Source organism: Oryzias melastigma, linkage group LG14 (genome assembly GCF_002922805.2).
Source record: "Oryzias melastigma strain HK-1 linkage group LG14, ASM292280v2, whole genome shotgun sequence".
NCBI classification, from domain to species: domain Eukaryota; kingdom Metazoa; phylum Chordata; class Actinopteri; order Beloniformes; family Adrianichthyidae; genus Oryzias; species Oryzias melastigma.
Window position 1 is genome coordinate 609,004 of NC_050525.1, and position 27,811 is coordinate 636,814.

Below are 27,811 nucleotides of genomic sequence, written 5' to 3' on the forward strand. Positions count from 1 at the left end.
ACACTGCCCTGTGGCTCTCTTCAGCTCGTTTATTTGAATTTTCTCTCTTTTATCGCAGCTTCCTGTCCTCCTGGCCACAGTCTGTGTTCGGACGGGTCCGTGTGCGTTCTGACCGATGTGCTCTGTGATGGAGTCAGCGACTGCCCTGATGGGTCTGATGAAAGCTCTTCTCGCTGTGGTCAGGCAACATTTCCAATCAGTTGTTCACCGATCGAGCCAATTAGAATTTCTGCGCTGTGACTCACATCAAAGTTGTTCTGTCCCGTGTCTTCCTGTTTCCATAGCAACGACGTGCGATGGACAGTTCGTGCTGGGAGGATCAAACGGAACGTTTAAGTCATCTGAGACGGAAACGTACAGAAACAACAGCAACTGCCGCTGGATCATTAGGTCTGTTACCAGATAAACACAAGCATTCACACGACACGCAAACACACACACAAATACGCACACGCTAACACAAAAAACAGGAATAGGATTTTGTAATATGAAACCCACCAGAGCAAAGGTTGATGACTTTTCTCATAAAGGAGTAACTCTACAGCAGGAATGTAGAACTCAATCGCACATGGGGCCTAACTCCAAAACACACCGTAGGTCACGGGAAGAACAGGATAAACATTTATTGAACACTCTAAAACTACATTTTAAAAACTTTAAAACCATAACTTTTTAACATAATTATGAACTAGATACATAGCATTACCTGTGATAATTCTAGTGTGAATGCTGTACACTAAATTTGGCTGCTGAAGATGCTGGTGTCGATAGCTGAAGATCCTGAAACTGATAGCCACTAAAATATTAGCTGGATGCCAAATTAGCCTAAAAACAAGCAGACAAAAAAACTTAAGTTACCCAAAACAACTACAATGTAGCTGAAAAATAGCTAAACTCCAAAACAGCCTAAAAAACTTTTAAAAAGACTAAAATAGTCAAAACAGCTAGCATGTAGCTAAAATATCACCTAAACTCTAGAATAGCCTAAAAAATCATAGTAAACTCCAAAATAGTCCATAGAGTTAGCAGAAACCCATTTTCAAAACTTTAAAACTGTAACTTTTTAATATAATGATAAATAATAAAAATGCAGGAATATTATTCCAGAATAAATCAACTTAAACCTTAAATAACTTTCAATATTTAACTTTCCATAAAAATATATTTTGTCAAAATTATACAAGTTAGAAATAAACACAAGATAACATCGGGTCATTAATAACAATAAAAAAAAATGATGTGGAGGGCCGGATAGAATTACCCGGAGGGCCGGATCCGGCCCCCGGGCCTTGACTTTGACACACGTGTTCTACATCATATCTTAAGGGGCTTCTTCAAATCTCCTGTAGAATTGGGATCTGTAGAATAAGAGAACATGGCTGATGGAAAATTCTGGTTTCACCTCAGGGATTCACAGTTACTTTTTCATTTCAATTAAATTATCTAGATCCCCACATGGTTCAAATCCCAGCTGGGTCATTCCTGTGTGGAGTTTACATGTTCTCCATGTGCATGCGTGGTTTCTCTCACGATTCTTCCACAAGCCACAATCCTTAAACATGCTTTATATTATTGGCCTGGCATTACTTTATTTGGTTGTGTTTCTGGCATATTACTACACTGATTACTGGCAAACATCTCCACCGCGTTCTCTGCCTGTACCCTGGAGTAGTTGGGTTAGGCTCCCATCAACACTTGTGACTCTGAACAAGACAAAATGGGAAAAAATGGTGCATGAATGGAAAAAGTTCCCAGAAAGACATTGGAGTTCCATCCCAACACTCGTTTACATCCCACATGGGGTAAGGATTGTGGAAGCTGAACACACTTTGTTTGCTAACATAAAGCTATGCTGTCTTCAGGACGGATGGAGGACTCTCTGTCCTGGTCAGCTTCCACCACTTTGAGACTGAAGAGTACAGTGATGTGCTTAAACTTTACGAAGGAGTTGGACCACACAAGGTGCTCACAGGTAAAATACAGTCAGAATTTAAAGTGTAGTTGGGTCTGTGGGTCGGCTGGGTACCATCAGGTGTTGTGTAGGAAGTTTTGTGAAATCCTTCAGCGGTCCCACATCAGGGTTCGAGTAGGTTTGGAGAGGAATTTTAACCTGTTGACTAACTCCTGATATGGTTGCAGCGGAGCTCTCAGGCCCCTTTCCTCCTGGGACTGTGTTGCTGCTGAACAGCCAGGTGACTGTAGAGTTCACCTCTGACGGCGTCAACAATCTGTCTGGGTTCAAAGCCTCCTACGTGGCAGTAAACACCTCCAGACTGACCAGTAAGACATAGTTCCGTTCCCAGGTCAAACACAGAATCAAAACTCTTTTTGAATCATTTCTTCTCTCAGACCAGGAGAAGCTCAGTTGCAACTTTGAGCAGGGTTTCTGTTTCTGGAGGCAGACACAAGAGAATTTAGATACCTGGATTCGAACCAACGTCCCCACTTTTCCGCCGTTAACTGGACCAAACTTTGACCATACGTTTGGGAACAGTTCAGGTACGTTCAGCTAATCACAAATGTGCAACTATATCAATTAAGGAAGGTTTATCATTAATCAACATATTATGATCCATTTGGACCATTCAGGCTTCTACATTGTTACCTCCATGAGCCCTGGCCAGTGGCTGAAGAGCTTCATGATCAACAGCCTCCCTCTGGCTCCATCTTCACACCCCATGTGCTTGAGTTTCTGGTAAGCAACACATCTATAGTCTGAAAAGTAAATCATTCACTGAGCTAGACAATGTGAACACATAACATGCACACACAGACAGCAATGAACAAGGCTGATCCAAGAGTCAGAAAAAACAAGAAAACATGTTTGATTATTTAATTTTAAAAGTCTGTTCTGTTTGACAAAAGCAGAGCAGCTCAGAGAATGAAGCAGCATCCTGTTGTAGAAACTTTGGGATATTTTTCATCAGTGGGGCATGTTTTCAGGGTCATTCTGAGATAAAGAAACTGTTAAACTTTACCGTTACAGGCTGAATTAGTACTTAAGAATCGCATTTTCAAAAAAAATGTAAAACTGAAAACTAATCAGCAATGAAAATGTTCATTCTTTCAGGTGATGTTTTCTTACAGACCGACTTCAATGAAACATGAAGAAAATTCATCTTAAAATAACATTTCTACGTATTTCTTTATTCATATTGTTGTATTTCAGGAAAAGACAAAAAAATACTGTATGAAAGAGTGGAGTTGTGACATAAAATCTCTTTGCTCCTCTCCATTCTGATGAATCCACTTGCAGTAAACTAGATCCATGGTCATCTTTGTTTTCCTCGTCTGAGCTGGAATCTGAATGAAACTGGATAGCTCCATTGTTGCTCGTCATTTTTGTTGCAGCGATAATGTTACGCCTGGTTCACACTAGACGCATAAGCACTGGAAAGCATCGGGAACAGAGGCCGCCTCCACTCGGCGCGCTTGTTAACATATGATGTTGGTCACACGAGGCGCAGAGAGCTGCGGTCCTCTGCGGAAGGCTCACGCCGTGCAGGAATTGTTTTGCCGTCTGATCTATTTTGTGCTGGAGCCGCAAGCGATCCGCGTTAATTCTGACAGGAAGTTCCAAAAAAAAAAAAAAATCCAGTTTATATTCAAAATATAACATTTATCACAATAAAATACCTGATTTGTATACAATTGATACATTTGAGAAATTGCAGTCATGTTTTTGTACCTAAACAGACTGTACACAGTTGTCTCTGTCTGTCTCAACAACAGATATATTAAAGAAGTGTAAACCTACTCACTATTTGCTTCTTCTTAGCAGAAACATGGGCTCATATTCTTAGGTTATAAATAGAGCTGTCAGGCGATTAAAATTTTAATCGCGATATCGCATTGTCCAGAGTTAACTCGCGATTAATCGCAAATTCATATGTGGCCTTTTTTTAAGGAAAAAATGTGTGCTTCATGGAATTTAGCAGTTCTACATTAATTATGAAAACAAGAATGACAAAATTAATAGTTTTCATCAGCAATACTCTATTTTGTAACATTGTATTGAGATAAACTTTCTTAACAATAAAAGGCTGTAACATAAAATGCCTAACAAAAGCCCAAGTGCAAGTGAAGGGCATTTTAAATTCAAAACTTCAATCAACGTTCAGTAAAATAAAATTAAAAACATCAAAAATAACATTTCCATAACACTTTCATGTTCATTTTTTGTCAGGACCAAATCTTTTCCTCCTCTGCTGAACTACAGTAATAAATGAAATAGAGATTTATCATTTCCAATTAACTTTTGTTTTTAAAACCTTAAAACTGTGGATAGTTTGACAGTCTGTTACTGCCGCCGGGCGATTGGCTAGCATAACCACCTAAGCCAATGTGGGCAAACACAGGTGGGGCCACCACAAAAACTGCGGACAAACCCAATTGGGGCCCACATTCTCTGCCCACTTTTAAACTATATGGGTCCCACTAGGCCTTGCTGGCTGGGGATCTGTACCAAAAGTCTGGCCACACCAACTCAGAGGCATTTTTTTAAAGTGAACTCCTGCCGCTCTTCAGAAACTATGTCCTATGGCGTGAGCCGCTTTTCTCCTTCACAATCTACTGGAATGACGTCACAGCAAATCAAATAATCCACTGGAACTGTGTTAATTGTGTAGTTTGAAGTAGTAGTAGTTCACTTTCGGCTTATCCCTTTCGGAGTCACCACAGCATAACAGCACCCACTGTTTGGCATCAGTGATTTGGCAGTTTTTACACCGGATACCCTTCCTGACACAACCCTGTACTTGAGGGGCACAGGGACCCAGTTAGGCAGCAGCGTCAAGGGACCTAAGGACCCAATCTGGGTGGGGATCAGTGGACAACCCTGGGAATCGAACCCAGGGCTCCTGCGTGTCAGCCCTTCACCTAGCCCACTGAGCCACCCAGCCGCCTAATTGTGTAGTTTGAAGAACGTGTGTTATTTTCCTGTCACCATAAATGTCCCCGGTGTTAAAGGGTTAAAGGAGCAGCTGTTAGGATTTATAATGGTAAAATACAGAAGCACTTATTAACAAATGTGGAGCAGTAGTTATACCTCACATCCACTTGGCAGCACACCAACAGGTCCTTATCTGCAGGTACCACATGTTCGGAGAGGATGTTTACCGCCTCAGAGTCCTCCTGCGTGCTTCTCAACCAGAGTCGACTGAAGTTGTACTGTTCCACAAAGAAGGGAACTTTGGAGACAACTGGAACTATGGACAGATCACCCTCAACCTGACGACAGAGACGACGGTCCGTGAAGTCATACGATAAACCTTTGATCGTGAAGGTACACAATTCAGCTCACTGATCATGTGACCTCTTCAGGTGGTGTTTGAAGCCCAGAAAAAGGGTGGTATGCAAAACGACATTGCTCTTGATGACATCTCCCTGACATCTGAGGCCTGTGGACCCGCCCCACCTGAACCAACAAATGTACCTCTTCCAACAACCGCCGCCCCCATACCAAGTAAGAAAGAACCTGCCACTTCACACCTGCTTAGAAACTAAATAGGTAAGACAACGACAGTGACTCCACACCAGCTAAGATCCATGCCACACCCCTAAGCAGGTAAATGGAAAGCCACAGTCTAGGTCATGACCTTGTGGTTCATGGTCACGTTGGTCCTTTAGCTAAAGAGACAATGGCCCTCAACCCAATACCTTCAGGATTAAACATGGGTGGGACAGATTTTGGCAGGATGTGCCTTTGAGCAAGGCCACAGGTGGTTCTGTGATTACACTATCTGAGCAGCAAAGTCTTTAGAAGACAGATAACTCTCAGAAGAACCCCCAGCATTCACTTGGTCATCCTCATGTTAGGCTATTATGATTTGTTTCAATGCAAACTGTAGACATTTGAAAGATGTTCCTTCAGCTTCAACAACTTCACTGAGGACAGTGAGGGCAGCTTTAGGATAGGTGATGAGATAAACTGATGGAATGGATCTTTTTCATAGCACCACTTTAGTTATGTACATAATCATGCAATTAAACCACAAGAGGCATGACGTCTGACTCCATCTATTCTGTTCTCTGATTGGTCCAGCTGACTGTGGAGGGCCTTTCGACCTCTGGGAGCCTAACTCAACATTTGCCTCTCCAAATTACCCACAGTCCTATGGGGATGGGGCTGAGTGTAAGTATCTTAGAGACTCCTGCTTGATTCTAGATGTATCAAACTTTGACACCTGCAACCCTAGTACCTCACACTAGACGGTTGCCATGGTTACTCCTGTGTCAGACAACTAAAACTAACCACACATTTATAGGCAATTTATGGCTAATTTATATAAATCGGTGTGATATTATATTTACATGGACGGATGGATGGATGGATGAATGGATGGATGGATGGATGGATGGATGGATGGATGGATGGATGGATGGATGGATGGATGGACGGACGGACGGACAGACGGATGGATGGATGGAACCCAAACTAAAGCAATGCCTCTCCATGGTGATCAGAAAAAACGTCTTGAGTATCACTTTCAAATGTGATCAAATGCAAATGTTTTGAGCCAAATTTAGAATATGAGTAAAACATTTGTCTTGCTGACATGAATTGCAGTGTGTTAAAGAGATTCGTCTGAATTTTAAGAAGAAAAAGAACTAAGGGGCTATGTTGAAATTGTCTTCTCAAAATCCTCTGAAATTACTTGGTTTTATTGTAAATACATACATACACGACTGGAAAAATCAGCTGGATGGCTCAGTTTTCTGCATAGGCGCATGGGAAACCAAGGTTTGTTTCCCAGGAGGTGCAATGAGCTGTGCCGGTCCCCATCACAGACAAAATACAGGGTTGTGTCAGACAAGGGCATCCAGGGTAAAAATCTCTGCCAAACCAAATGTGCAAATCAGCAAAAGTTGATTTGTTGTGGCAAAAAGTGCATAGCAAACATTGTAATCCTTTCCCCACTGATGCCCCTTTGTCTGCCATTTATCGAAGTCGATGTATTCAGTGTTGATGGTAACCTCTGGGTAATTTGAGTAAGTACTGTATGTTCTCAGAGGGTGCATTTAAAAGGACATAATTCTTAGCTTCAGTCCATAGTGCAAACATTAAATTAGGATACATTGAAATGCTCTAAAATCAGGGCAAACGGAGGACTGTACAGATGAACAGGAACCATGTATAATTATATTCATTTTGTACAAAAAGTGACCATTGCAAGTATGATGAAGGAAATATTATTGTCACAAAAGACTTACGAGGCAGTACCAGTAAAGTTATCTGGTGTTCATGAGCTTCTTGTGACTGGTGGTCCTGATCTGGATGGACTTGTCCTGCCTGAGAAAAGGGATTCAAAAATGTGTGGCCGTAGGATTGACTATCAATAGGAATTAGACAGAATTTTCCCTCCCTCCAGCATTCCAAACAGGAAGTACCTGTGGGTCCCAGAAAGACAAAATCCTGTAGACTTCCATAGAGAAATAAACAGCTATTACTCAGTCATTCTATTGGTCAGAATGACCATTCTTGCTCTGATACCTCTTCTCAACATGTTTTTGCTAAACTGAATTTCTTTTATGATATTTTTTCTTTATTGCAAGTTATTCATGTTATTAACTGGTCAACCAGAAGCCCCAGTAAAAGCATGTGGTGCCTGCTGGCCCCACCTCCAATGTTCAAAATGTTTGATTAACAGATTCTCCTGAGGCCTCTTTCAGTGGAGGAGGTGTGGGTTTTCAACAAGCTCACTCCTGATTATTGAGAGAGGTTACCATAGAAATGATGACTCAGACAACTTAACTCATCACTGCTCACTAACAGAGGTGGGTAAAGTATTCAAACATTTTACTCAAGTAAAAATATGGTTACTTTACCAAAATAATACTCAAGTTCAAGTAGAGAGTAGGCATCCAAATAATTACCCGAGCAAGAGTAAAGAAGTACTTGGATCAAAATCTATTCAAGTGGTGAGTAATAATGAATAACATCCCATTTCTGTCATAAAAGAATGAGTAAAATAAAAAACAAGGCATATAAATAAGTTTTCACAAATGAAAATATATCACAACTTCCCAGAAAGATAAAAATAATTATCTTTATTTTTATCTTTCTGGGAAGTTGTGAGATATTTTCATTTGTAAAAAATGTATAACAAGGCTGAAATAAAAAGTAAATTACAAAAAAAAAGAAAGCAATGCTATAATTGAAGTTTTGATAAGGCTGTCGCCATTGTTGATAGGAGGGATTTCCCTATGCACTTCCTGCCACAGAGTTTTTCTCTAGCTTTGTATGATTGGTAGCAGGAGTCCCGTTTTTCCCTCAGAGTTGTACTCAAGTAAAAGTAAAAAACAGGTGGTATTATGACAACTCGCACAAGTAGAATTTACCTAAAAAGTAACTTCAGTAAATGTAATGGAGTAAATGTAATGAATTACTACCCACCTCTGCTTACTAACGTCGTCTGGTTCCAAATTGGTGAAGTCCGTATCGTGGAAAAATGGCGACTGAATTGACCTTATTTCCTTGGAACTGGAGGTAAGACATTTTCTTTGGGCGGGGTCACAGGCCTCTGTCCATCTCTGTATACGTCAAAGGTCTGGAGTGAGAACGGTCATCTTGTCTATTATTCTGTTCTAAACTGTTTTCTGAAGAAAATGTCTATTCCAGCTCTAAAACCACTGATAAAGTCCACTAGGATCCCGTTGAGAGTTCTGTTGTCAAATTACTGCTTTGGTTTTTGATGTTTACAAATCTCCACACCTGTAATTGCCCATGATTCTTTGCTGCAGGTCTGTGGACCCTGCATGCTAAGGAGGGTCAAAACATTCAGCTGCACTTCCTGGACTTTGATGTTGAGGCAACCTATGATGTGGTGGAGGTGCGAGATGGGGCGGGGCCTAACTCCACTTTACTGGGTGAGGCGGCGTTTTCGCCTGCGACCTTTGGTGACCTCTGTCATTATAGGTGACTGGATGTTCTTCTTTCAGCTGTGCTCAGTGGCAGTGATGGCCCTGCACATGACCTTTACTCAACAGCCAATCAGATGACAGTGTGGTTCTACACGGACAGCGGGGGATCGGGCCGAGGTTTCAGAGCCAACTTCACCAGTGGGATGAACCTGGGGTCTCAAGGTGAGGAGGCTCTTTCAGAGACGGTTTGTGTTCAGGACTTGGCTTCACTGACTTTGATTCTTCTGCCAACAGCTCCATGTGCAATTGGTCAGTTCCAGTGTCAGACAGGGGCCTGTATCCATGGTGACCGTCAGTGTGACGGTGTGGCAGATTGTCCTGATGGCTACGATGAGGCTGACTGTGGTATGTGACTGGCTGATGAGAACACAAATAATCTGGGAGGAATCTACTGATAAAGTTTTCAGAAGGATCACCTGGTCTAAATTCTGTACAAAGTGCTTCATAGCGTGCTGCTAGTTATTGTAGTGGTTAGCATTCTCCCTTCACAGAGAGAAGGTTCTGGTTTGAATCTCTGCTGGGACCTTTCTGTGTGGAGTTAGCATGTTCTCCTAGAGCAGGGGTGGCCAACCCTGGTCCTCAAGAGCCTCAACCCTGCCTGTTTTCCAGCCCTCCCTGGACTGCTTGATGCTGACAACCTAAATCAGGTGTGTTCAGCTAATCAGGATGTGGAATTACTTGAGTCAGCTAATCAGCAGCAAGCTGGTCAGGGAGAGCTAGAAAACAGGCAGGGTTGAGGCTCTTGAGGACCAGGGTTGGCCACCCCTGTCCTAGAGCATGTTAATGTTTTCTCCTGGAACTCCAGCTTCCTCCCATAAACCAAAAAACAGATTAATTGGAAATTATAAATTGTGTTTGATTATACATTTCTGTGTGGCTCTGTGATGGACCGTTACCCAACAGTAGCTGTGGCAGCTTTCAGCAGCACTGTGACCCCAAAAGAGACATTTAGAAAATGGATGGATTGGTGAGTTTCACTGTATGGTTTGTAGAAGACTCATCAGATGACCTTTGTGGTGTACTTAGAGAAGCTGACAGGAGAGATTCCTCAAGTTCCTCATCATAACCTGCTGTATTTGTGCATCAGTTGTGTTGCAGGTAAATGGTTCTCACCGACTCCACTTCCGGCTTCTCCACTCTCTGCTGACTGTTTGTGGGGACACCTGGCATCCTCGGCTGTCTGACTTCATCTGTCAGTACCTGGGATACAGGTAAGTTTCATCTCTCTGAGGTCCAGATTAGGGGTGTGTATTGGCAAGAGCCTGGCAATACAACACGTATTCCAACATGTGTCTCACGATACTATATATATATATATATATATATATATCCCAAGACTGTAACAAATTTTTTGTTTTTTTAAGAGTATGACATAAAACAAATATCTACCTGAATATTAATATGTCTTTCATTGCAATAAAATAGTAAAATTCATTTTATTTAATGATAACTTTGCTGGAGTTAAAAAATGGAATCTGTTGAATAATGACCTGAAAACGTGTTTAAGGATTGTTTGTTTCAAGTTTAATAGGAAAAACAAAATGATTGATTTGTATGCAGCATGATGTAAATATTGTGTTCTTGTTTGTAATTTTGTTTTTATTATAGGTTTTCATTTTGTGTTTGTTTTAATTAGACCCACTCATTAAGTCATTTGTTTGAATCATATGAAATAACAAGAGTGGGGAGGGATTTATGAGACTTTATCTTCATCCTACTCCTCTTCTTCTTCCTTAGTAGATTGTACATTTGTGCATTCTAACTGAAAAAGAACAAATTAAAGAAGAATAAAATAACAAAAATAACAACATCAAGCACTGTAACTGTATACTCATGCTGGGAGCAATGTGGCACACAAGTTTCGGTTCGATATCCATCCCAAGTCAAAACTAAATAGTACATTTCTAAAAAAGACAAAAACCACGAGGCTAACTGAACATTTAACAAAAGCTCTGGAGAGATCTTGCTGTCGAGCCCAATCCAAATTCCTCCCTTCCCCTTCATTTAGCCCTCCAAAAGGAGGGTGATGAAAAAATAGTGTCTCATATTTAGACGTCACTTTTGTTCGATGACGTCATCAATAATCACCGGTCCGCCAGCTTTAGGTCGCAGTGTAGAGCTGGTTAAAGAGGCTCAGTGTGCTGCCAACTAGTGTTCAGGGGTTTAGCTGGAAAACAAAAGTCAGATGCTGAAAGATGCTCACTAATAAATAAATCTCGTCTTGTCAGTATTTTTAATTGATACAACTATCCCCAAGCAGAATATCTCTAAATGGATTTTACACCCCTGGTGTAGATGTCAGAAAAGAGAAGAGTTCCACCTTAGATTCTGTTCTGATGTCCTGCAGGTCTGGAGAGGAGTCGCTGCTGCCAGTTCTCCCTCAAGATTCAGCGTTTGCAGTCGTCACAGTGAGCAGTAATGGAACTCTGGAAACCCAAATCAAGTAAGCATCAATGATGACACTGTCTGTGGGTTACACTGGTTTGGTGACAGAACTGCATAAAGTTGAATGTCGTCTGCATAGATGTGGTGGGAAACATTATTAGGGTGTGAAATCTAACCCAGAGGGTGCATGTACTGTCTGATAAAAACTAATTTTCTTTCCAATTGGAAGATTACATATAAAATTTAGGATTTATTATTCAGAACACCTTCTTAAAGACAGCTGAAAACATGTTTTAAAAAATGATTGGTACAAGTACCAGGATGTGAAAGACTGACTGGAGCCTCAGTAGTGCAGGCTGCTCAGGACCAGTAGAGAACTGAAGGCAAACAATATCTTGAAGAACTTATACAAGGTGATTCTTGACCCAAAGAGAGGCCACACTCAGTGGGATGACACTGCAGTATGGGATGACAGAGAAAACCTCAAACTCAAATACTGCAGGTGAGCAGATGGAGGATGTTTTCTCCTGCATAGTTTAATGTGGATCAGTTTCATTGGATTTATCTGGGTTTATGTTGTTGTGCTGACAGGCCTCATGAGGAGAAAAGGTTGATAGAGAGAGAAAGGAGCAGAATGAGGATAAAGGCAGAGGATCACAACCAGCTGATAGCAAAGACAGCACCAGCATGAACCAGTTATTCATGTTGGCTCTGACCAATTAAGTTATTTTTATAACCATTTAATTTTAATTTTATCGCTTTTCATTTTCCATTAAGTTTTTTTTTTTTTTTTTTACTTAACTTTTGATTATTATTAAAGTTTAGTTTCAGTCATTTTACAGTGTGGGTTTTCTTTTCTAGTTTAGTGTTTTATTGTTTATATATTTTCCTTTTTTCCAAACTTAAGTTTTTTTTTTTTTGTTAAATAAAATGTTTTATTACATGTAGTTTTAGTTTTTAGTTTAATTATAACAACCTTGGTTTCAAGTATGGCTGATAAAATAACAGCAAAAGCAAAAGAGTGTTTTGTTCTCTGATGGAGAGCAGAGAAGAAAGAAGAGTCAGGAAAGAACGAGGAATATATTGTTCCACGGAAAACATGGAGATTGAAGGAAACTGTGAGCCAGAAGGAGACAGAGGCTGAAGAACAAGATGCAGAGCTGGAGTTAAAGCCCACTGAGAGGAAACAGCAGGTCAGCAGATGGATGCAGGAACCAGTGAGAGGCCACACCCAATCCTGCTGGACTAACACACCCAGCTGACCCCAACCATGTCCTGCAGTTTTTCATCAAGTACGACTATGTCTTTATTCAAATGAAACCATAGATGTCACTGTAAGGAAGGAGCTAAGGGGAGTAGATCCACATGCAACTCGACTTTAATAGCGATAGCAACACGGGTAAGGACATGGCAGAACGTAGTCAGGAGACAGGCCAGGGTCAAACACTGGAGCGAGGCGGGAAGCAAGAAAACAGGCAAGACTCAAACACAGGAAGAATGCTCAGACTGAAAGTACAGAGTAACAACACAAGAGGGCAGAGGGAGGAGCAGGAATATATGCAGCACTGATGGGAATTGGAGTGCAAGAGGATGACAGATACACTTAGTACTCATATGAGGGCTCCCTCTGGTGGTTGGAGGAGGACATGACACACTGAAGGAAGCTCCTCCCTGCTGTTATCCATTTCTTATAGAAACTACACTGCAAGATCCTGTAGACCAGGGGGGGTCAAACTCAATCCCACAGGGAGGCAAAATCCAAAACACACATTAGATCACGGGCCGAACAAGATAAACATTTATTGAAGACACTAAAACTAAATTCTTCTCAAAACATTGGTCCTCTGTCTGGAGACAACCTGTCCAATGTTTGAGGCGACTGCAGCCTCACTGAAGCAGTTAGATGTAGATTTAGCAGCAGCATATGAAATTGTTGATGAGTTTGGTGAGTCTGGCCCTCAGTCAGACACAAAGACTTTATGGTGTCTGAACAGGCAGCAAAGAAAGCAGGATCAGTAGGCCTTGACCTCCTCATCTCAGGTTCCAGAACAAGCCAGGGAAAAAAAGTGCAGCCAGGTTGAAGCTTGTTGCTACAAGTAACCATGTTTTAGCAACAGTGGAGAAGTTCTACAAGGTTATATAAATATGGGTCGCTACAGTCTGCTATCCTGAAAGTTGTTAAATTTGTGCTCCATGTGCCCCTTTTTTAAATTTTAGGACCTGCTTCTCCAAAGGTCTCTACACGCTCCTGCTGCAGGCAGTGAAAGGGGCGGGGCTTGAAACACAACAAAAAACACATTACTACCTAAAACTGCAAGACATCTGAGATCTGTCTGCCGAACATTCAAAGATGATCTAGTTTTCTTCACATTCTCATCGATGGTTATGGTGTGCAGTATGCTTCAAGACAAAAGAAATCTGTTGTAAAAATAGAACATTCTGACGCACTTTTTTCATGTTGAACTCTGATGATCTACAGTGAAACTTGCAGCAGTGGAGAAGTGGTTTCCCTGAACTGCAGCAACCAGCGTAAGTGAAAGTCTGCGATTCACTCACCTGTACTCAACTGACTGATAGACATTTAAAGACTCAGGAAGACAAAAGTTTTACTCAAAGCAATTCTGGTAAAGGGATCTTTGAAGCTGTGGCTCCAGAAAAACTGTTATCATATGAGAGGTTGTCATCAGTTTTCTCTCTGATAAATGTATTTGATCTGAAGATCAGGAATTCTTCACTTGTGAGATCCAGAGGAACATGAGGGTCAACAGAACTGTGAATTTCAATGCACATAAATGTGATTTTCTTAATTAGCAGCCAGACTGTGGTTGAACGATGATATCTGTCTAATTTTTTCTTGTTTTGAGAGTTGTTAGTACTCATAGACAAGCAAACTGTCAGTATCCAGAGTGGAATTCTGGAAAGCCAGATGATGCAGCAGAAAGGAAGGTGAAGGAAGAACTGAGAAAAATTGTGTGATCAACCAAAAAGTTGTATCTTTGTTTAATAACTTTGTAGATTCATGTCAATGTCTAGTCTGATCTCAGCAGCTTAAGGAGTGAGCAAAAATCATTCATGGGAGATAAACCAGGTGCTGAAGGACCAGCAAACTGCTAAACCCCATGAACTAAAAAAGAGTCTGGGCTCAGGAACAACTGTTTCTTTTTATCATAAAGTGGCATGTTTTTGATGTTAACATTAGAATTCATCTTTTTACCTCTCAGCATGTGGGCAACGACAGGTTTATAACCATGGTGACCAATCCGAGAACAGCAAAGCATATGATGGTAAGACAGGAACTGTTGTTTTGTTTTGTTTTGTTTTGTTTTGTTTTGTTTTGCTTTGCTTTGTTTTGCTTTGCTTTGCTTTGCTTTGCTTTGCTTTGTTTCTGTTCTGAACAGTGGCAGACGTTTAGGGGCTCCAGGTGAACAAAAACATGGGGCCCTCTGCAATAGTTATATGAAAAATTTGTTTTAAAAAGTCCTTATAAGATAAAACCTTTATAATATTTCCTCACTGGTTCAGTTTTAGAAAGCATGTGTCAATAATCCAGGCATCTAAAACTAAATTTTTTTACGAAAATGACAATTTTCTGCCCCTCTCTTTGCCTTTCCTCTTCTTCGCTGTTGCTTATTTTGACTCTTTTCTTAGTTTCTTTTTGAATTTCTTTGATTCTCTTCTTTCCCAGCCAGCAAGGCCTAGTGGGCCCCATTTGGTTTTAAAGTGGGCAGAAAATGCAAACCCTGATTGGGTTTGTCCAGAGTTTCCATGGTGGCCCCACCTGTGTTTGCCCACATTGGCCCACATGGAAACTCTGGACAAACCCAATCAGGGTCTGCATTTTCTGTCCACTTTTAAACCAAATGGGGCCCATGTGGCCTTGCTGGCTGGGATTTTTCTGTTTTGTCTTTCTGCACAATAATTTGGCTGCTTTTTTTAACTTGCATTGTTAGAGTTTTGAGATTCTTTTCCTTAGTTTTCTTTGATTGCATCAACAGATATAGCTGCTCAGATAGCTGTGCTTCATTAACTCTTGGAAGCGTCTCTGCCCCCAAGCTGTTGGGGCAATCACCTTGCCTCATAGTGAGTCGACCCCTGGTTCTGAGGGTAGATTAATCTTTACTGTCATCCTTGATTTACAGGTGTGCCTAGAGTAGTGGGTGGGGCCAATGCTGAAAAGGGGGCGTGGCCATGGATGGTGTCTCTACACTGGAGGGGACGTCATGCCTGTGGCGCCTCGCTGATCAGCAGAGACTGGCTGCTGACTGCTGCACACTGTGTCTATGGGTTAGTTTTGGAACAGAAACACTGATCACTTTCTTTACAAAAGGTCATTTTGTTGGTTAAGCATCTTCACTACAGTCCTGACTGCCTTGCAACTTCAAACAGTTTCAAGTGATGAAGCTGTTAAAGTGCATGATGTTCAAGCTCCACTATGTTCTTCCTGATGTCCATCATCAGATGGGACCTCTCCCAGGTCCTCTATCAGAGTGATCTGCAGACCACTCAAGGCCTCTCTGCTCTTTTTAAACCTGCATGGCCAGCTCTATTGCTTCCACAGCCAGCAGGAGGCGCTCTTGATGCAGATCTTTGTTTCTGCAGAAAGAACACTCACCTGCAGTACTGGTCAGCTGTTCTTGGCCTTCACGCTCAGAGCGCCATGAACTCACAGGAAGTTCAGATCCGGCAGGTGGATCGCATTATCATCAACAAGAAGTACGACAGAAGAACCAAAGAGGCAGACATCGCCATGATGCACCTGCAGCAGCCGGTCAACTTCACCGGTCAGTGGCAACGCTCACAAGACGAGCACAGTGCTCATGCATGAGCGAGCTGTGTCACATCTGATGTGGTTGTGGGTCTGTAGTTGTCCCTCATTGTGGGTCTGTGCTTGTGTTTCAGAGTGGGTTGTGCCTGTGTGTTTGGCAGCTGAAGGTCAACATTTTCCAGCTGGAAGAAGATGTTTTATTGCAGGGTGGGGTCGAGACGCTGAAGCAGGTGAGCCGCTTCCCAGTTCCTGCTGACCTCACCTGAGCATCACATGACCCCTGAGATCGAGGCCTAGTGCAGACCCATTTCTACCTTGAATCTAATTTTCACACTAAGAGGTTCAGCCAAAGATGTTTGTCTGTATTTGTTCTCAATTTCTCTTCTCCTCCTGAACCATATCTACATTTTCTTTTTACTTTCTGTTTCCCATCAGTTTTTCCCAATCCTTCTCTTACCTGTCTGTCAGCGGGCTGACATTGATCTATTTTACTCTTCATTCCACCTTCCTACTTCTGTCTTTCATCCATCCCCATCTATTTATTTCCTAATCTTGCTTAATCCCTTTTGGGACCACTGGATGCTGGAGCCTATCCCAACCACTTGCACATATGGATGGGTCACCAGTCCATCACAGGGCCACACAGCCACACACACTTACAGTCACACCTAGGGACTATACTTGGATAGTCCCTAGGTTGTTCCTTCTTTCCCACTTCCCTTCGGGGAGAGCAGGAGAGACTTTAGTTTCCATGAGGCTCGTCGTTGCTTCTGTTTCTGGCAGTGGACCCCGCAGCTGTCCCCCAGCCCATCTGGATGAAGCCCGTCTGCTCTCTATTTAAACATGTAGTTGTAGAGTTAGATAAGCTAATTCTTCTTTAATAATCCAGGTAAATCTCCTGTCCGTCCTGGGATAGGATCTTTCCTTCATGTGGGCATCCCTAAGGCTCCTTCTTTTTTTCCTAATCATGTTATTTTTAGGAGTTTTTACTTACCAAGAGGAAGGGTCTTAGGGCAGGGATAACCGGGTTTATTTAGTCTGTTTAGCGTATCTATTACCTATTGTTTATATTGTATGACCGACTTTCTGCTTCTGTAAAATTACCGGCATGAAGCCCAATGAGACAATTGTTTTGTGATATTGGGCTATATAAATAAAATTAAATTGAATTGAATCAGTTGACCTATGATGAATCCTTTTGGACAGTGGACTCCGTAGTCCCCAGAGAAAACCCACACAGCTGCTTAGAAAAGGTCCCAGACGGGTTTTGAACCAGGGACTTCCTGCTGTGAGGCTACAGGGCTAACCACTACCACTACAATGTGTTTCAAACCTCTCTTGTCTGTGTCTTAGGATCTCTACCCGACGTCCTACAGGAGGCTGAGGTTCCCCTGGTGGACCAGGAGGAGTGCCAGCGCCTCTTACCGGAGTACACCTTCACCTCTAGCATGCTATGTGCTGGATATCCTGAAGGCGGAGTTGACTCCTGTCAGGTAACCCACACCTGGTCCAATCGCTCAAAGCAGGTGTGACATACAGAAGGCTCAGTGAGCTGCATGTGACTGGACTGTTGTCTGCAGGGTGACTCCGGAGGACCTCTGATGTGTTTAGAAGATGCACGGTGGACTCTGATTGGTCAGGAACACACACACCTACACACACAAACACACGGTCAGCTCTACAGCAATGCCTGTCTCCAATTGCCTCACAGGTGTGACATCGTTTGGCGTCGGCTGCGGACGTCCGGAGAGGCCTGGAGCTTATGCTCGAGTGTCTGCTTTTGCCTCATGGATTGCTGAGACCAGACGCTCCTCTTTCTCTGATCTGGAATGAATTCTGCTTGATCACCTGCAGACCCAAACACCCACCTTTACAGTTTGACACAAACCTGGAAATATCAGCCTTACTCAAAAGAACTGTAGAGGCTGGTGGTAAAACCACACTCAATATCTTATTAGCAGTCTGATTCAAAAGTTTGTCTGATGTTCATTATTTTACTTTCTATTAATGATTATATTGTTTTTGTCACACTGTTTTAATTTTATTGGAGCTTAAATTTGTGTATTATTGGGGGGGTGTTTCTTGACTAACAAGAAGATGAACTCAGTAAAGGAGTCTGTCTCACTTTATGTCACTGTTGAGGTGCATGTAGCTATTTCTATTCATCGCCAATCATTGCCTTCATCGTTGTAAATGTAAACATGCAGTTTGTCTGTGCTCGCATCATTAATAAAATTAATTTTATAGTTTTAATAAAGTTCTATCATTTCAATGATGAACTGTGCCTCTGATGTCTCATCAAAGCAGTAAGAATCATTCCAGGTAAATCTCTTTTTGTAATTGACTTGAACGAAAGGTTTTATTTAACCTTGTTCTCTCTTATGGGTCCAGGTGACCCCACCCTTATATGGATGTGTGATGTGGACAGGATTTTGTGTCTACCACCGACACCAGTGAAGATAAATAAAGTTCAGCACGTTGTCTTGTTGGGTCCAGATGACCCCACCTTCAGTGTAAGCATGCCTAGGACAGCATCCTCGCTGAGGGGTTTTCTCCTGCTCAGCTGTTCCACCTACAGGGGGCGCTATGTTTTCAGCTAAAGTTTAAGTGTGTTTTTTGCCTGATCTGTGAATTTTTGTTTTTTCCATTGCTCTATTTTAATCAAAAATGATTATCTGCAACTTTTTGGACCAATCAGTTAGTGGAGATTATGGCAGAAAAGGAACAAGATCCAGTTAACAAAATTCCCAACACCATGTTACTGTACAACAACTGCCTTACTCTGCTGAAGACTGTCTTTGGTGGGCTGAACCAGAACCTTTGAGCATTCATACACGGTCAGGTTCAACCTGCCTCTCTTCTTAGATCGTCCTCTCCCTCTTCCTTTGAGGTCAAGGAGGACAGCAAAGGTGTTACGTGGCAAAAACAAGATTTCTCTGATCTGAAATGAAGACATTTTCGTGGACGCACAGACAATCCATCCTTCTTTTTAAGGGGAACAAACAACAGATTCCAGGGTCCTCCACACAAAAAAGTTTTGAACTGGATTTTAAAAAGATGACATTGTTGAAGGTGACGAAAAGGACGTCTTTTGTATTTTTCATTGTTCTGTTTTAATAAAAAATTATTCCTGTCGCCTGTTGCTCTACAGAAACTATGTCTTAGGCACTCCGAACAAATAAAAATCCATCCATATACTCATACCCCGCAGCATCTCTCTCTCTGCCCAGATATCGAGAGAGTGCGATCTGCCGCAGGAGAGAGACCCTCCGATCTGTCCAGGGTAGCCGGATGAACTCTGAGAACCTGCAGCTCAAACGGGTAAAGGAGAAAGATGAAAGTTCTAGACAAAAACGCTCGCTTTGGTATTCTACCCGCTGATCGAGTCACTGAAAACGCCACGTGCCCAAAGCTGAGTTCCTTATTGGTGGATGCGACGTAGCGACCTGTCAAACTTGTAATACCTGTCAAGCAGGTACAGTATTTACATTTTGGTCGTGCTGCCCGATTTGCGCCTCGCTGCTCAAATCGAGCTGCTGGCAGACCTTCGCGCCGCGCCAGTCGCTTAAATCGCACCGCGGGGGTTCAATTTGCTTCAGAGCGCGCCTGTACCATTGATTAACATTGGAGCTGAACCGCGCGAATCGCGTTTGGTGTGAATGCACCTTTAGGATTTCATTGTACCCAGCACAGATTCAAGATACCCTGGGCTAGATGCAGCAAAGCAGTCCCAGAAGAGCCTCCTCCATGTTTCACAGTGGACCGGGTTTTTTTCCTGATATGCTTAATTTTTCCATCTGTAGAACATGTGATGTGCATTTCCAAAAAGTTCCTTTTTGTCTTATTTATCCATAGGACATTCTCCCGTTAGCTTTGTGGCTGTCAACATGCAGTTTGGTAAATTCCACTCTGGCTTTTTATGATTTGTTTTCAACATGGTGTCCTCCTGGGTCATCTCTCAGTAAGTCCACTCTGTCAAACAACGACCGATAGTGCGATCTGACACCGATGTTCCTTGAAGTTCATCTTTAATCTCTTTAGAGGTGTTTCTGGGCTATTTTGTAACCATTTGTACTATCCTCTTCGATTTGTCATCAATTTTCCTCTTGCGGCCTCGGCTAGGGAGGTTGACTAGAGTCCCATGGATCTTAAATTTCTGAATAATATGTGCAACTATAATCACAGGAATATCAAGCTGTTTGGAGATGATCTTATAGCATTTTCCTTAAACATGCTTGTCTATAATTTTCTTTCTAATGTCCTAAGAAAGCTCTTTCCTTTGCTTCCTCTGGTCCATGTTGAGTGTGGTAGTGGTATACACCGTGTCACCAAACAGCACACTGGGTACCAGTAGCCCTTTATAATGGTGAAAACATTAATATATCCTTTTGGTCACATTATTTCCATCATTTTTGTCCAGGTCCATTTTATGATTTTTTTTTAATAATTCAGTTTTCTTACATTAATTTGTTAAATTTCATATTTTTTTTATTTATTATTACTTCTGATTCAAGTTATTTCTGAGGCCAAATATAATTTAGATGTTGGAAGCAAACAGGGGGGACCTCTAATGACCACAATGGATGCTCTGTTTACATTCTCTGAGCTGGAGCGAGCCCTGGGGAAAGCAGACATGACAAGTCCAGGGAAAGATAAAATGTGTTATATAATGTTAAAACACTTAGGGAAACAAATGAAATTAAAATTATTAGATATTTATAATGAAATATGGAAGCAGGGAAAGCTACCAACTAATTGGCAGGAAGCAATAATCGTACCAGTAGTCAAACCAGGAAAAGACTCAAGCTGTCCAGGCAACTATAGACCAATTGCACTCACGTCGCATATAGGAAAAATAATGGAAAGAATGGTTATAGAAAGACTTATGTATTATATTGAAAGTAAAACACTCCTGTGTCAACATCAGAGTGGGTTTAGGAAGGGCAGAAGTACAATGGATCCAGTTGTTTGTCTGGATACAGAAATTAGGAAAGCACAAGTTAATAAAGAAAGTCTGACAGCAGTATTTTTTGATGTAGAAAAAGCATATGACATGGTATGGAAGGAGGGATTATTAATTAAACTAAAAAGGTTAGGAGTACTAGGAAGAATGTTTAATTGGATTAAGGACTTTTTATTTAATAGAAAGATTCAGGTGAGGATAGGTAACACACTCTCTACTGTGGATAATGGAACCCCGGAAGGAAGTGTTATCAGCCCAATTTTGTTTTCCATTATGATAGATGATGTATTCCAGAATGTGGGCACTGAATTTGGAAAAGCATTATTTGCAGATGATGGAGGTCTATGGAAGAGGGGTAGAAATATTAAACATGTAAGAAAGAAAATGCAAGAAGCAATTGACATAGTTGAAAACTGGTCCTATGACTGGGGATTTAAGTTTTTGGTAGAAAAAACGAAAAGTATGGTATTCACTAGGAAAAAGTGCGTAATGGATAATTTAAGGCTATATGGTGAGGAGTTAGAACAGGTAAATAGTTTTCGATATCTTAGAATTATTTTTGATTCAAGACTAACATGGAAAGCACATATTGATAATATTCAGGAGAAATGCAAAAGAATTATTAATATAATGAGATGCTTGAGAAGGTGTGAGTGGGGAGCTAGTACCCAGGCATTGAAACAAATATATAATGCAATGATAAGATCAGTTTTGGAATATGGGTTCACTGTCTACGGTTCAGCATCTAAGACATTGTTTAAAAAGATAGAAATAATACAAAACCAGGCTTTGAGGGTATGCTGTGGGGCAATCAGATCCACTCCAACAGTAGCAGTACAAGTAGAAATGGGAAAACTGCCATTACAACTCAGGTTTAAACAGTTGTCATTAAATTATTGGGCAAGTATTCAAGGGTGCAAGGATGAGGCTCATCCTGTGAAAAGAGCACTTACTTCATGCTGGGAGAGTGAGCATGTCCGGAACAGAAATGGTGTCTGGAGACTGCAGAGATGGGCTAGAGAGATGTCAATTTTTGACAAGACTCGTGTCGGAAAGTTTTTATATACGGTACATCCAATTTGGGTGCTTCCAGAAGTACTGGTTGACTTTAGTTTACATGAGACAATGGAAGGTAGTAAAGGGATGGGTAACTGGGACAAAATCACTGAAGATAGACTACAAACTGCACATAATTCATTTTTGCTAATTTACACAGATGGTTCAAAAGAAACAGGAGAAGGAAAAACAGGTTTTTCATTCGTGATACCGCAACTGGGACTTTATTTCAGGGAAAGATCACCAGATCATCTCTCAGTTTATACAGTGGAAATGTTAGCAATGTCGTTTAGTCTACAGTGGTTAGAACGTAATAGAATTAAGAAGGGAATAATATGCTCAGATTCTCTATCAGCACTATCATCAGTGGAGTCGCTGATGACCAATAGTAGATTTGATATTTTATATGAAATATAAGAAACTTTGTTCAGATTGGAACAGTTAAAGATGGAGGTACAGTTTCTTTGGGTTCCAGCACACAAAGGTGTTGAGGGAAATGAGATGGCCGATTATCATGCTAAACAGTCCTTAAAGCAGAGATCGTTCATAGACATACCCTTCAGTACACCTGAAGTTAAAAAACATTATAAAGGCGCAGATAAAGGAAGAATGGCAGTGCCAGTGGGAGATGGGTACGAAGGGACGACATCTTTTTCAGATTCAGGGAAGTATTAGGAAAATGAACAATATCAGACTGAATAGTAGAGATCAAAAAATAATGTCTAGGCTGAGGTTTTTTTAGTAGTTTTTTTTTTCGCTCCTTTGTTTTCTTTCAATACTCCGACCCACACTCCAGCACAGTAGGTGGCGGAAATGCACCTTTAAGTTAGATGCCACCCGCCATAAAACCAGAAGAAGAAGAAGAAGAAGAAGAAGAAGAAGAAGAAGAAGAAGAAGAAGAAGAAGAAGATACCCGGAAGTGACGTCAGATAGCTAACCGGCTAGGCGCTGTTTTCAGGTGAGACTGCGTTCTCTTGCTGTTTTTAGCTCGAACCTGCAGCGTCACGTCTGGCTGTCGTGTCGTGGTGAGTGTCTGGAGAGGTTTGAACCTTCTACGGTCATCGTGTAGACTCTGTATCGTTCTTTGACAGCTGGGGCGCGCGCACCGAACCCGACCCAGCAGCAGAACCGAGCGGGGCTTGAGTGACGTTACTGGGTTCTGCAGCCGACTTCAGTGCGGCTTCGCGTGGATCGAACAGTCAGGTAAAGTGTAGAGAACAGGGTCTATGGGTCATGTTAAGGGTTCCCTCCTGAATAAACCTGCCGAACCTGTTTGTTAGACTGTCAGAATGAGCAGCCGGGAAGGCGGGGAGAGCAGAGTCCAAGAGGAGGATTTCTACGACTGTCCGGAGACCCTGGAGGAGTGTGAGGAGCAGAGGAGGAAGACGCCGATCCCTGCAGAGGAGTCTGACCCCGGTGTGGAAGCAGAGACTCACAGAGGAAATGAAGAGAACGACAGAGAAGAAGGAAAAGAATCTGCAGAACTAGAGGACTCAGACTCTGAGCTGAAGGAGGAGGTCTGCAGAGGAGCTGAGTTTGACGATGACTACCTGAGGGAGGTGGAGAAGGAGCTGACCGAGGAGGAAAAGGAGGTGAGATGCTGTGAGGAGCAAACCGCTGCAGTAGACCAGGGGTCCCCAAACGATTTCCTGTGAGGGCAACATAACTGATTTCTTCTCTGGGGGGCCGGAGTCGGTTTGTAGGCTAACAGAAACAGTGTAACAATCACAGAATAAATGTAAACATTTACGATTTTCCAGAGAACCAGACATAGTCAAATTTAGAATAATTAATTTCTGTAATCTTCATAGAAAACAATAATAGTAATACATTATAAAAACTAGATATATAGCATCACCTGCAATGATGCTAGTGTGAATGCTGTAAGCTGAATGTGACCACTGAAGATGCTAGTGATGATGGTTGAAGATTCTGAAATTGATGACTAAAAACGCTGAAACTAATAGCTGAAAACATTGAAGCTAATAGCTGAAAATGCTGAAACTAATAGCTGCTTTGGCGAAATGCCAAATTAGCCTAAAAACTGAAAGGAAAAAAAATTTAATTAGCCAAAACAGTGAGCAGATAGAGATAGATATTTTATTAATCCAGAGGGAAATTACATGCCAGTCTGTAGCTCCAGGCCACTCACACAGATAAAGATAAAAAGAAAACTGAGCATGTAGCTGAAATATTAGCTAAACTCCAAAATACCCTAAAAATTGAGAAAAAGCTAACATTTGCCAAAACAGCTGGAATGTTGCTGAAATATTGGCAAAACCCCAAAATAGCCTAGAAATAGCTAAAACAGCCAAAAAAAAGCTAGCATAAAATGAGCTGAATATTTTAATATCTGAGAGAGCTGAAGAGTTATAGACGTCCAAAAAAATGCACGGAAGAAAAATAATTATAGTTAAGAAATAAAGAAAGTGAATCATTATTAAACCAATAAATAGTCTATCCTCTCCCGTCATAGTTCAGACTGCAGAAGGGTAGAATAAAAGGTCACGTTCTGTGGGGGCCGGGCCAAATGTGGAGACAGGCTTGATCTGACCCGCGGGCCGTAGTTTGGGGACTCCTGCTGTAGACAGCAGCCCCGTTCTTTATAATCCATCACTGCTGAGTCATTAGTCCAGCAGGAAATGTTACTTGAGGATCTGTTCTGTTGTTTCAGAGTCGACGACAGGAGAGTTTAACTCTGAAAGAAACAGGAAACAGCCAGTTTAAAGCAAAAAGTGAGTGTGTGTAACCTTTTTGTGTTGATGTGTGTAACCCTTTAATGTGTTCATGTGTAACCCCTTTATGTATTGATGCAGACTGGTCGGAGGCGGAGGACAGCTACTCCAAGGCTTTGGCGCTTTGTCCTGTTTGTTACAGCAGAGAGAGGGCGGTGCTGTTCTCCAACCGAGCTGCAGCAAGACTGCATCTGGTACCACTCAGATAACACAGCACTGCTGTCACAGTGACTGTACAAGAGAACTGGACTGAGTGAGTGTGACATCACCCGTGGAAAATTGTTCACTTCGGGTTCCAACCAAATGAAGTCTGTTCAGTCGCCTTTTTGTGCGATACAGACACCGCCATGTTAGAACCAGATGACGTCAGTAAGCTGTGATTGGTCCCATAAACAGCAACTACTCTTGCCAATCAGGAGTGAGCTTGTTTAAGTCCACACCCCTTCCACTTGAAAGCAGGCTACATAAAATCTCTAAATCAAACATTTGATCCCCTACTTTAATTGTGGGATCTGTTTGATTAGTTTATTACTTGAATAACTTGCACCACAGAAACAAAATAAAAAAGAGGATTATCAAGAATACGTTAAAAATGTATCAGGAGAAGAATAGTGAATAATCACTGTTTATTTCTCTGTAGAAGTCTATAGGGTTTTGGCTTTTTTGGAACCAGCAGTTACTTCCTGTTTGGAACACCAGGGGGCGGGGCCACTCAGTCCAGTTCTCTATATACAGTCAACGGATATTACACCATTAAGACACTATTCACATATATCTATTATTGCCTTATCATAGTGCTAGGGCTGCACTAATTTGCCATTTCCCCACTGTGGGACTAATGAGGGTTTTTCTTAATCTTAAATCTAGATGCTAACGCATAACTAACCGTCTTATCTAATGCTATGCTAACAGAACCAACAGTGGGCTGTCACTGCTAGCACTTGCCACCATCCATCCTCGCCAAATCCCTTCTACCGTCATGGGGCTGCTGGAGCCTATCCCAGCTACTGTTAGGCGACGTGAGACAAAGTCGAGGCCCAGGGGCCGGATCTGGCCCTCTGGGTAATTCTATCGGGCCCTCCAGTTCATTTTATTTTATTGTTATTAATGGTATCTTACACTCATTTCTAACTTATAGAATTTTGACAAAATATATTTTTAAGGAGAGTAAAATATTGAAAGTTATTAAAGGATAAAGTTGATTTATTCTGGAATAATATTCCTGCCTTTTTATTATTCAGAATTATGTTAAAAAGTTACAGTTTTAAAATTTAAAAAATGAACATTCCGCTAGCTTTTTGGACTATTAGGGAATTTACTAAGATTTTTTAGGCTATTTTGGAGTGTAGCTAATATTTCAGCTACATGCTAGCTGTTTTGGCTGAATTAGGATTTTCTTTTGAAGTTTTTTTAGGCTATTTTGGAGTTTAGCTAATATTTACACACAAGTTGTTTTGTCTAATTTAGGCTTTTTTCAGTTTTTTTAGGCTTTTTTTCAGGTTTAGCTATTTTTTCATTTACTTGTTAGCTGTTTTGACTATCCTAAGTTGTTATTGTTTTTTTATTTTATTTTATTTTTTAGGCTAATTTGGCATTTAGCTAATATTTTAGCCGGCTTTCAGCTTCAGCATTTTCAGCTTTTAGTTTCTGCGTTTTTAGCTGTTAATTTCAGCATTTTCAGCAGCCAAATTCATCTTACACGATTCAAACTAGCATTATCGCATGTAATGCTATATATCTAGTTCATAATTGTGGTAAAAAGTTACGGTTTTAAAGTTTTAAATATGTAGTTTTAGATTGTTCAATAAATGTTTATCCTGTTCAGTCTGCAAAAAGGACTGTTTTGGATTTTGGCCCCCTGTGCGATTGAGTTTGACACCCTGTGTTAGGCAAAGGCGTGCACACCCTGAGCAGGTCGCCGGCCTGCAGCAGGGCCACACATTCACAACACATTCACACTTGGAGGCCATTTAGAGACACTAATCTGTGAAGCTTGCTTTTGGACAGTGAGAGGAAACCGGAGTGTGTGGAGAAAACACACACATGCAAACTCCACACAAGAAACAACAGCTGGGATTCAAACCACAGCCATCCTGTGAGTCAAGAGTGCTAACCGCTACACCTCTGTGCAGCTCTCTTAGGTATCAGTACCAGCTAAACACAATCTGTGGCTGTCTTTAGTTCTGCTGGGGTTTAATGGAGTTAAGGTGCGTTCAGTGGTCACACGTTTATCTGTAGAGCCTGAGAGCAGTCGTAAAACGGGTGTAGCTACAAAACGCACATTTACGTAGACTTTTCCCTGTAAGGGCTGCACTCAAACTGAAGTTCTTTACTGCAGCTTTAGTCCCAAAGAGCAGCAAGTCAAGACAGCAGGACGGCCTAATGGAAATGTGGTGTAACTCTGCCCTGTATCACTGAGCTAACCCGCATCATCACACTGATAACACCAAGAGGTTTTACAAATTTAAAGTTTACATGTTTTCTGTGTCCTCTAATGATTTCTAAACTACAACAAAAAGTAAGTGTATCATGAGTGTTGAGATCTTTATCAGAAAGCTGTTTTTTTTGTTGCAGGACATGAAGGATCAGGCGATCTCAGACTGCAGCAGAGGTGAGGACTAGCATCACTTCTGTACTGTGATGCCAGTATGTACACTGTTACTCCCTCTGATCGAGGGGTGGGGTTCTCGGGTTACCATAGCGATAGATCTAGACCCAGACTACCTGCGGGCGCTGTTGAGAAGGGCAGAGCTTTACGAGCAGACGGAAAAGCTGGATGAGGCTCTGGAAGACTACAAGAAGGTTCTGGAGCGCGATCCAAGCCACAGCGGAGCCAGGCAGGCTTGTGTGGTGAGTTCACTGGATGACTAACCCTCACCTGAGTCTTACCTGTCTGTCTAACCCTCACCTAAGTGTTACCTGTCTGTCTAACCCTCACCTAAGTCTTACCTGTCTGACTAACCCTCACCTGAGTCTTACCTGTCT

The 27,811-nt window shown here is 41.7% G+C and overlaps 2 protein-coding genes across 8 annotated transcripts in view; both read left to right on the forward strand.

Annotated features, from left to right (window-relative positions):
• Positions 1 to 18,206, forward strand: part of tmprss15 (transmembrane serine protease 15) — a 29,658-nt gene extending 11,452 nt beyond the window's left edge. For all 4 annotated transcript variants that reach the window (XM_024265928.2, XM_036215302.1, XM_036215301.1 and 1 more), the window contains 22 exons: positions 59 to 178; positions 285 to 390; positions 1,863 to 1,972; positions 2,140 to 2,280; positions 2,350 to 2,499; positions 2,590 to 2,695; positions 5,091 to 5,247; positions 5,323 to 5,464; positions 6,044 to 6,133; positions 8,743 to 8,868; positions 8,941 to 9,084; positions 9,157 to 9,267; positions 10,010 to 10,133; positions 11,270 to 11,365; positions 13,787 to 13,836; positions 14,529 to 14,591; positions 15,447 to 15,591; positions 15,907 to 16,088; positions 16,207 to 16,302; positions 17,426 to 17,565; positions 17,653 to 17,707; positions 17,784 to 18,206. In XM_024265928.2, coding sequence (XP_024121696.1) covers positions 59 to 178; positions 285 to 390; positions 1,863 to 1,972; positions 2,140 to 2,280; positions 2,350 to 2,499; positions 2,590 to 2,695; positions 5,091 to 5,247; positions 5,323 to 5,464; positions 6,044 to 6,133; positions 8,743 to 8,868; positions 8,941 to 9,084; positions 9,157 to 9,267; positions 10,010 to 10,133; positions 11,270 to 11,365; positions 13,787 to 13,836; positions 14,529 to 14,591; positions 15,447 to 15,591; positions 15,907 to 16,088; positions 16,207 to 16,302; positions 17,426 to 17,565; positions 17,653 to 17,707; positions 17,784 to 17,905 — 2,576 coding nt within the window. In that variant the 3' untranslated portion in view covers positions 17,906 to 18,206. The remainder of the gene's footprint in view (positions 1 to 58; positions 179 to 284; positions 391 to 1,862; positions 1,973 to 2,139; positions 2,281 to 2,349; positions 2,500 to 2,589; positions 2,696 to 5,090; positions 5,248 to 5,322; positions 5,465 to 6,043; positions 6,134 to 8,742; positions 8,869 to 8,940; positions 9,085 to 9,156; positions 9,268 to 10,009; positions 10,134 to 11,269; positions 11,366 to 13,786; positions 13,837 to 14,528; positions 14,592 to 15,446; positions 15,592 to 15,906; positions 16,089 to 16,206; positions 16,303 to 17,425; positions 17,566 to 17,652; positions 17,708 to 17,783) is intronic.
• Positions 18,207 to 21,383: 3,177 nt separating this feature from the next.
• Positions 21,384 to 27,811, forward strand: part of ttc1 (tetratricopeptide repeat domain 1) — a 7,778-nt gene continuing 1,350 nt past the window's right edge. Inside the window, exons 1-7 of one of the 4 annotated variants that reach the window (XM_024266783.2) lie at positions 22,678 to 23,049; positions 23,183 to 23,294; positions 23,372 to 23,683; positions 24,766 to 24,826; positions 24,908 to 25,020; positions 27,401 to 27,437; positions 27,528 to 27,676. In XM_024266783.2, the coding sequence (XP_024122551.1) occupies positions 23,381 to 23,683; positions 24,766 to 24,826; positions 24,908 to 25,020; positions 27,401 to 27,437; positions 27,528 to 27,676 (663 nt within the window). In that variant the 5' untranslated portion in view covers positions 22,678 to 23,049; positions 23,183 to 23,294; positions 23,372 to 23,380. Of the gene's footprint in view, positions 23,117 to 23,182; positions 23,295 to 23,371; positions 23,684 to 24,765; positions 24,827 to 24,907; positions 25,021 to 27,400; positions 27,438 to 27,527; positions 27,677 to 27,811 lie in introns of those variants that run through there. The other 3 variants (XM_024266784.2, XR_004949084.1, XR_004949083.1) reach the window with 3 other exon arrangements.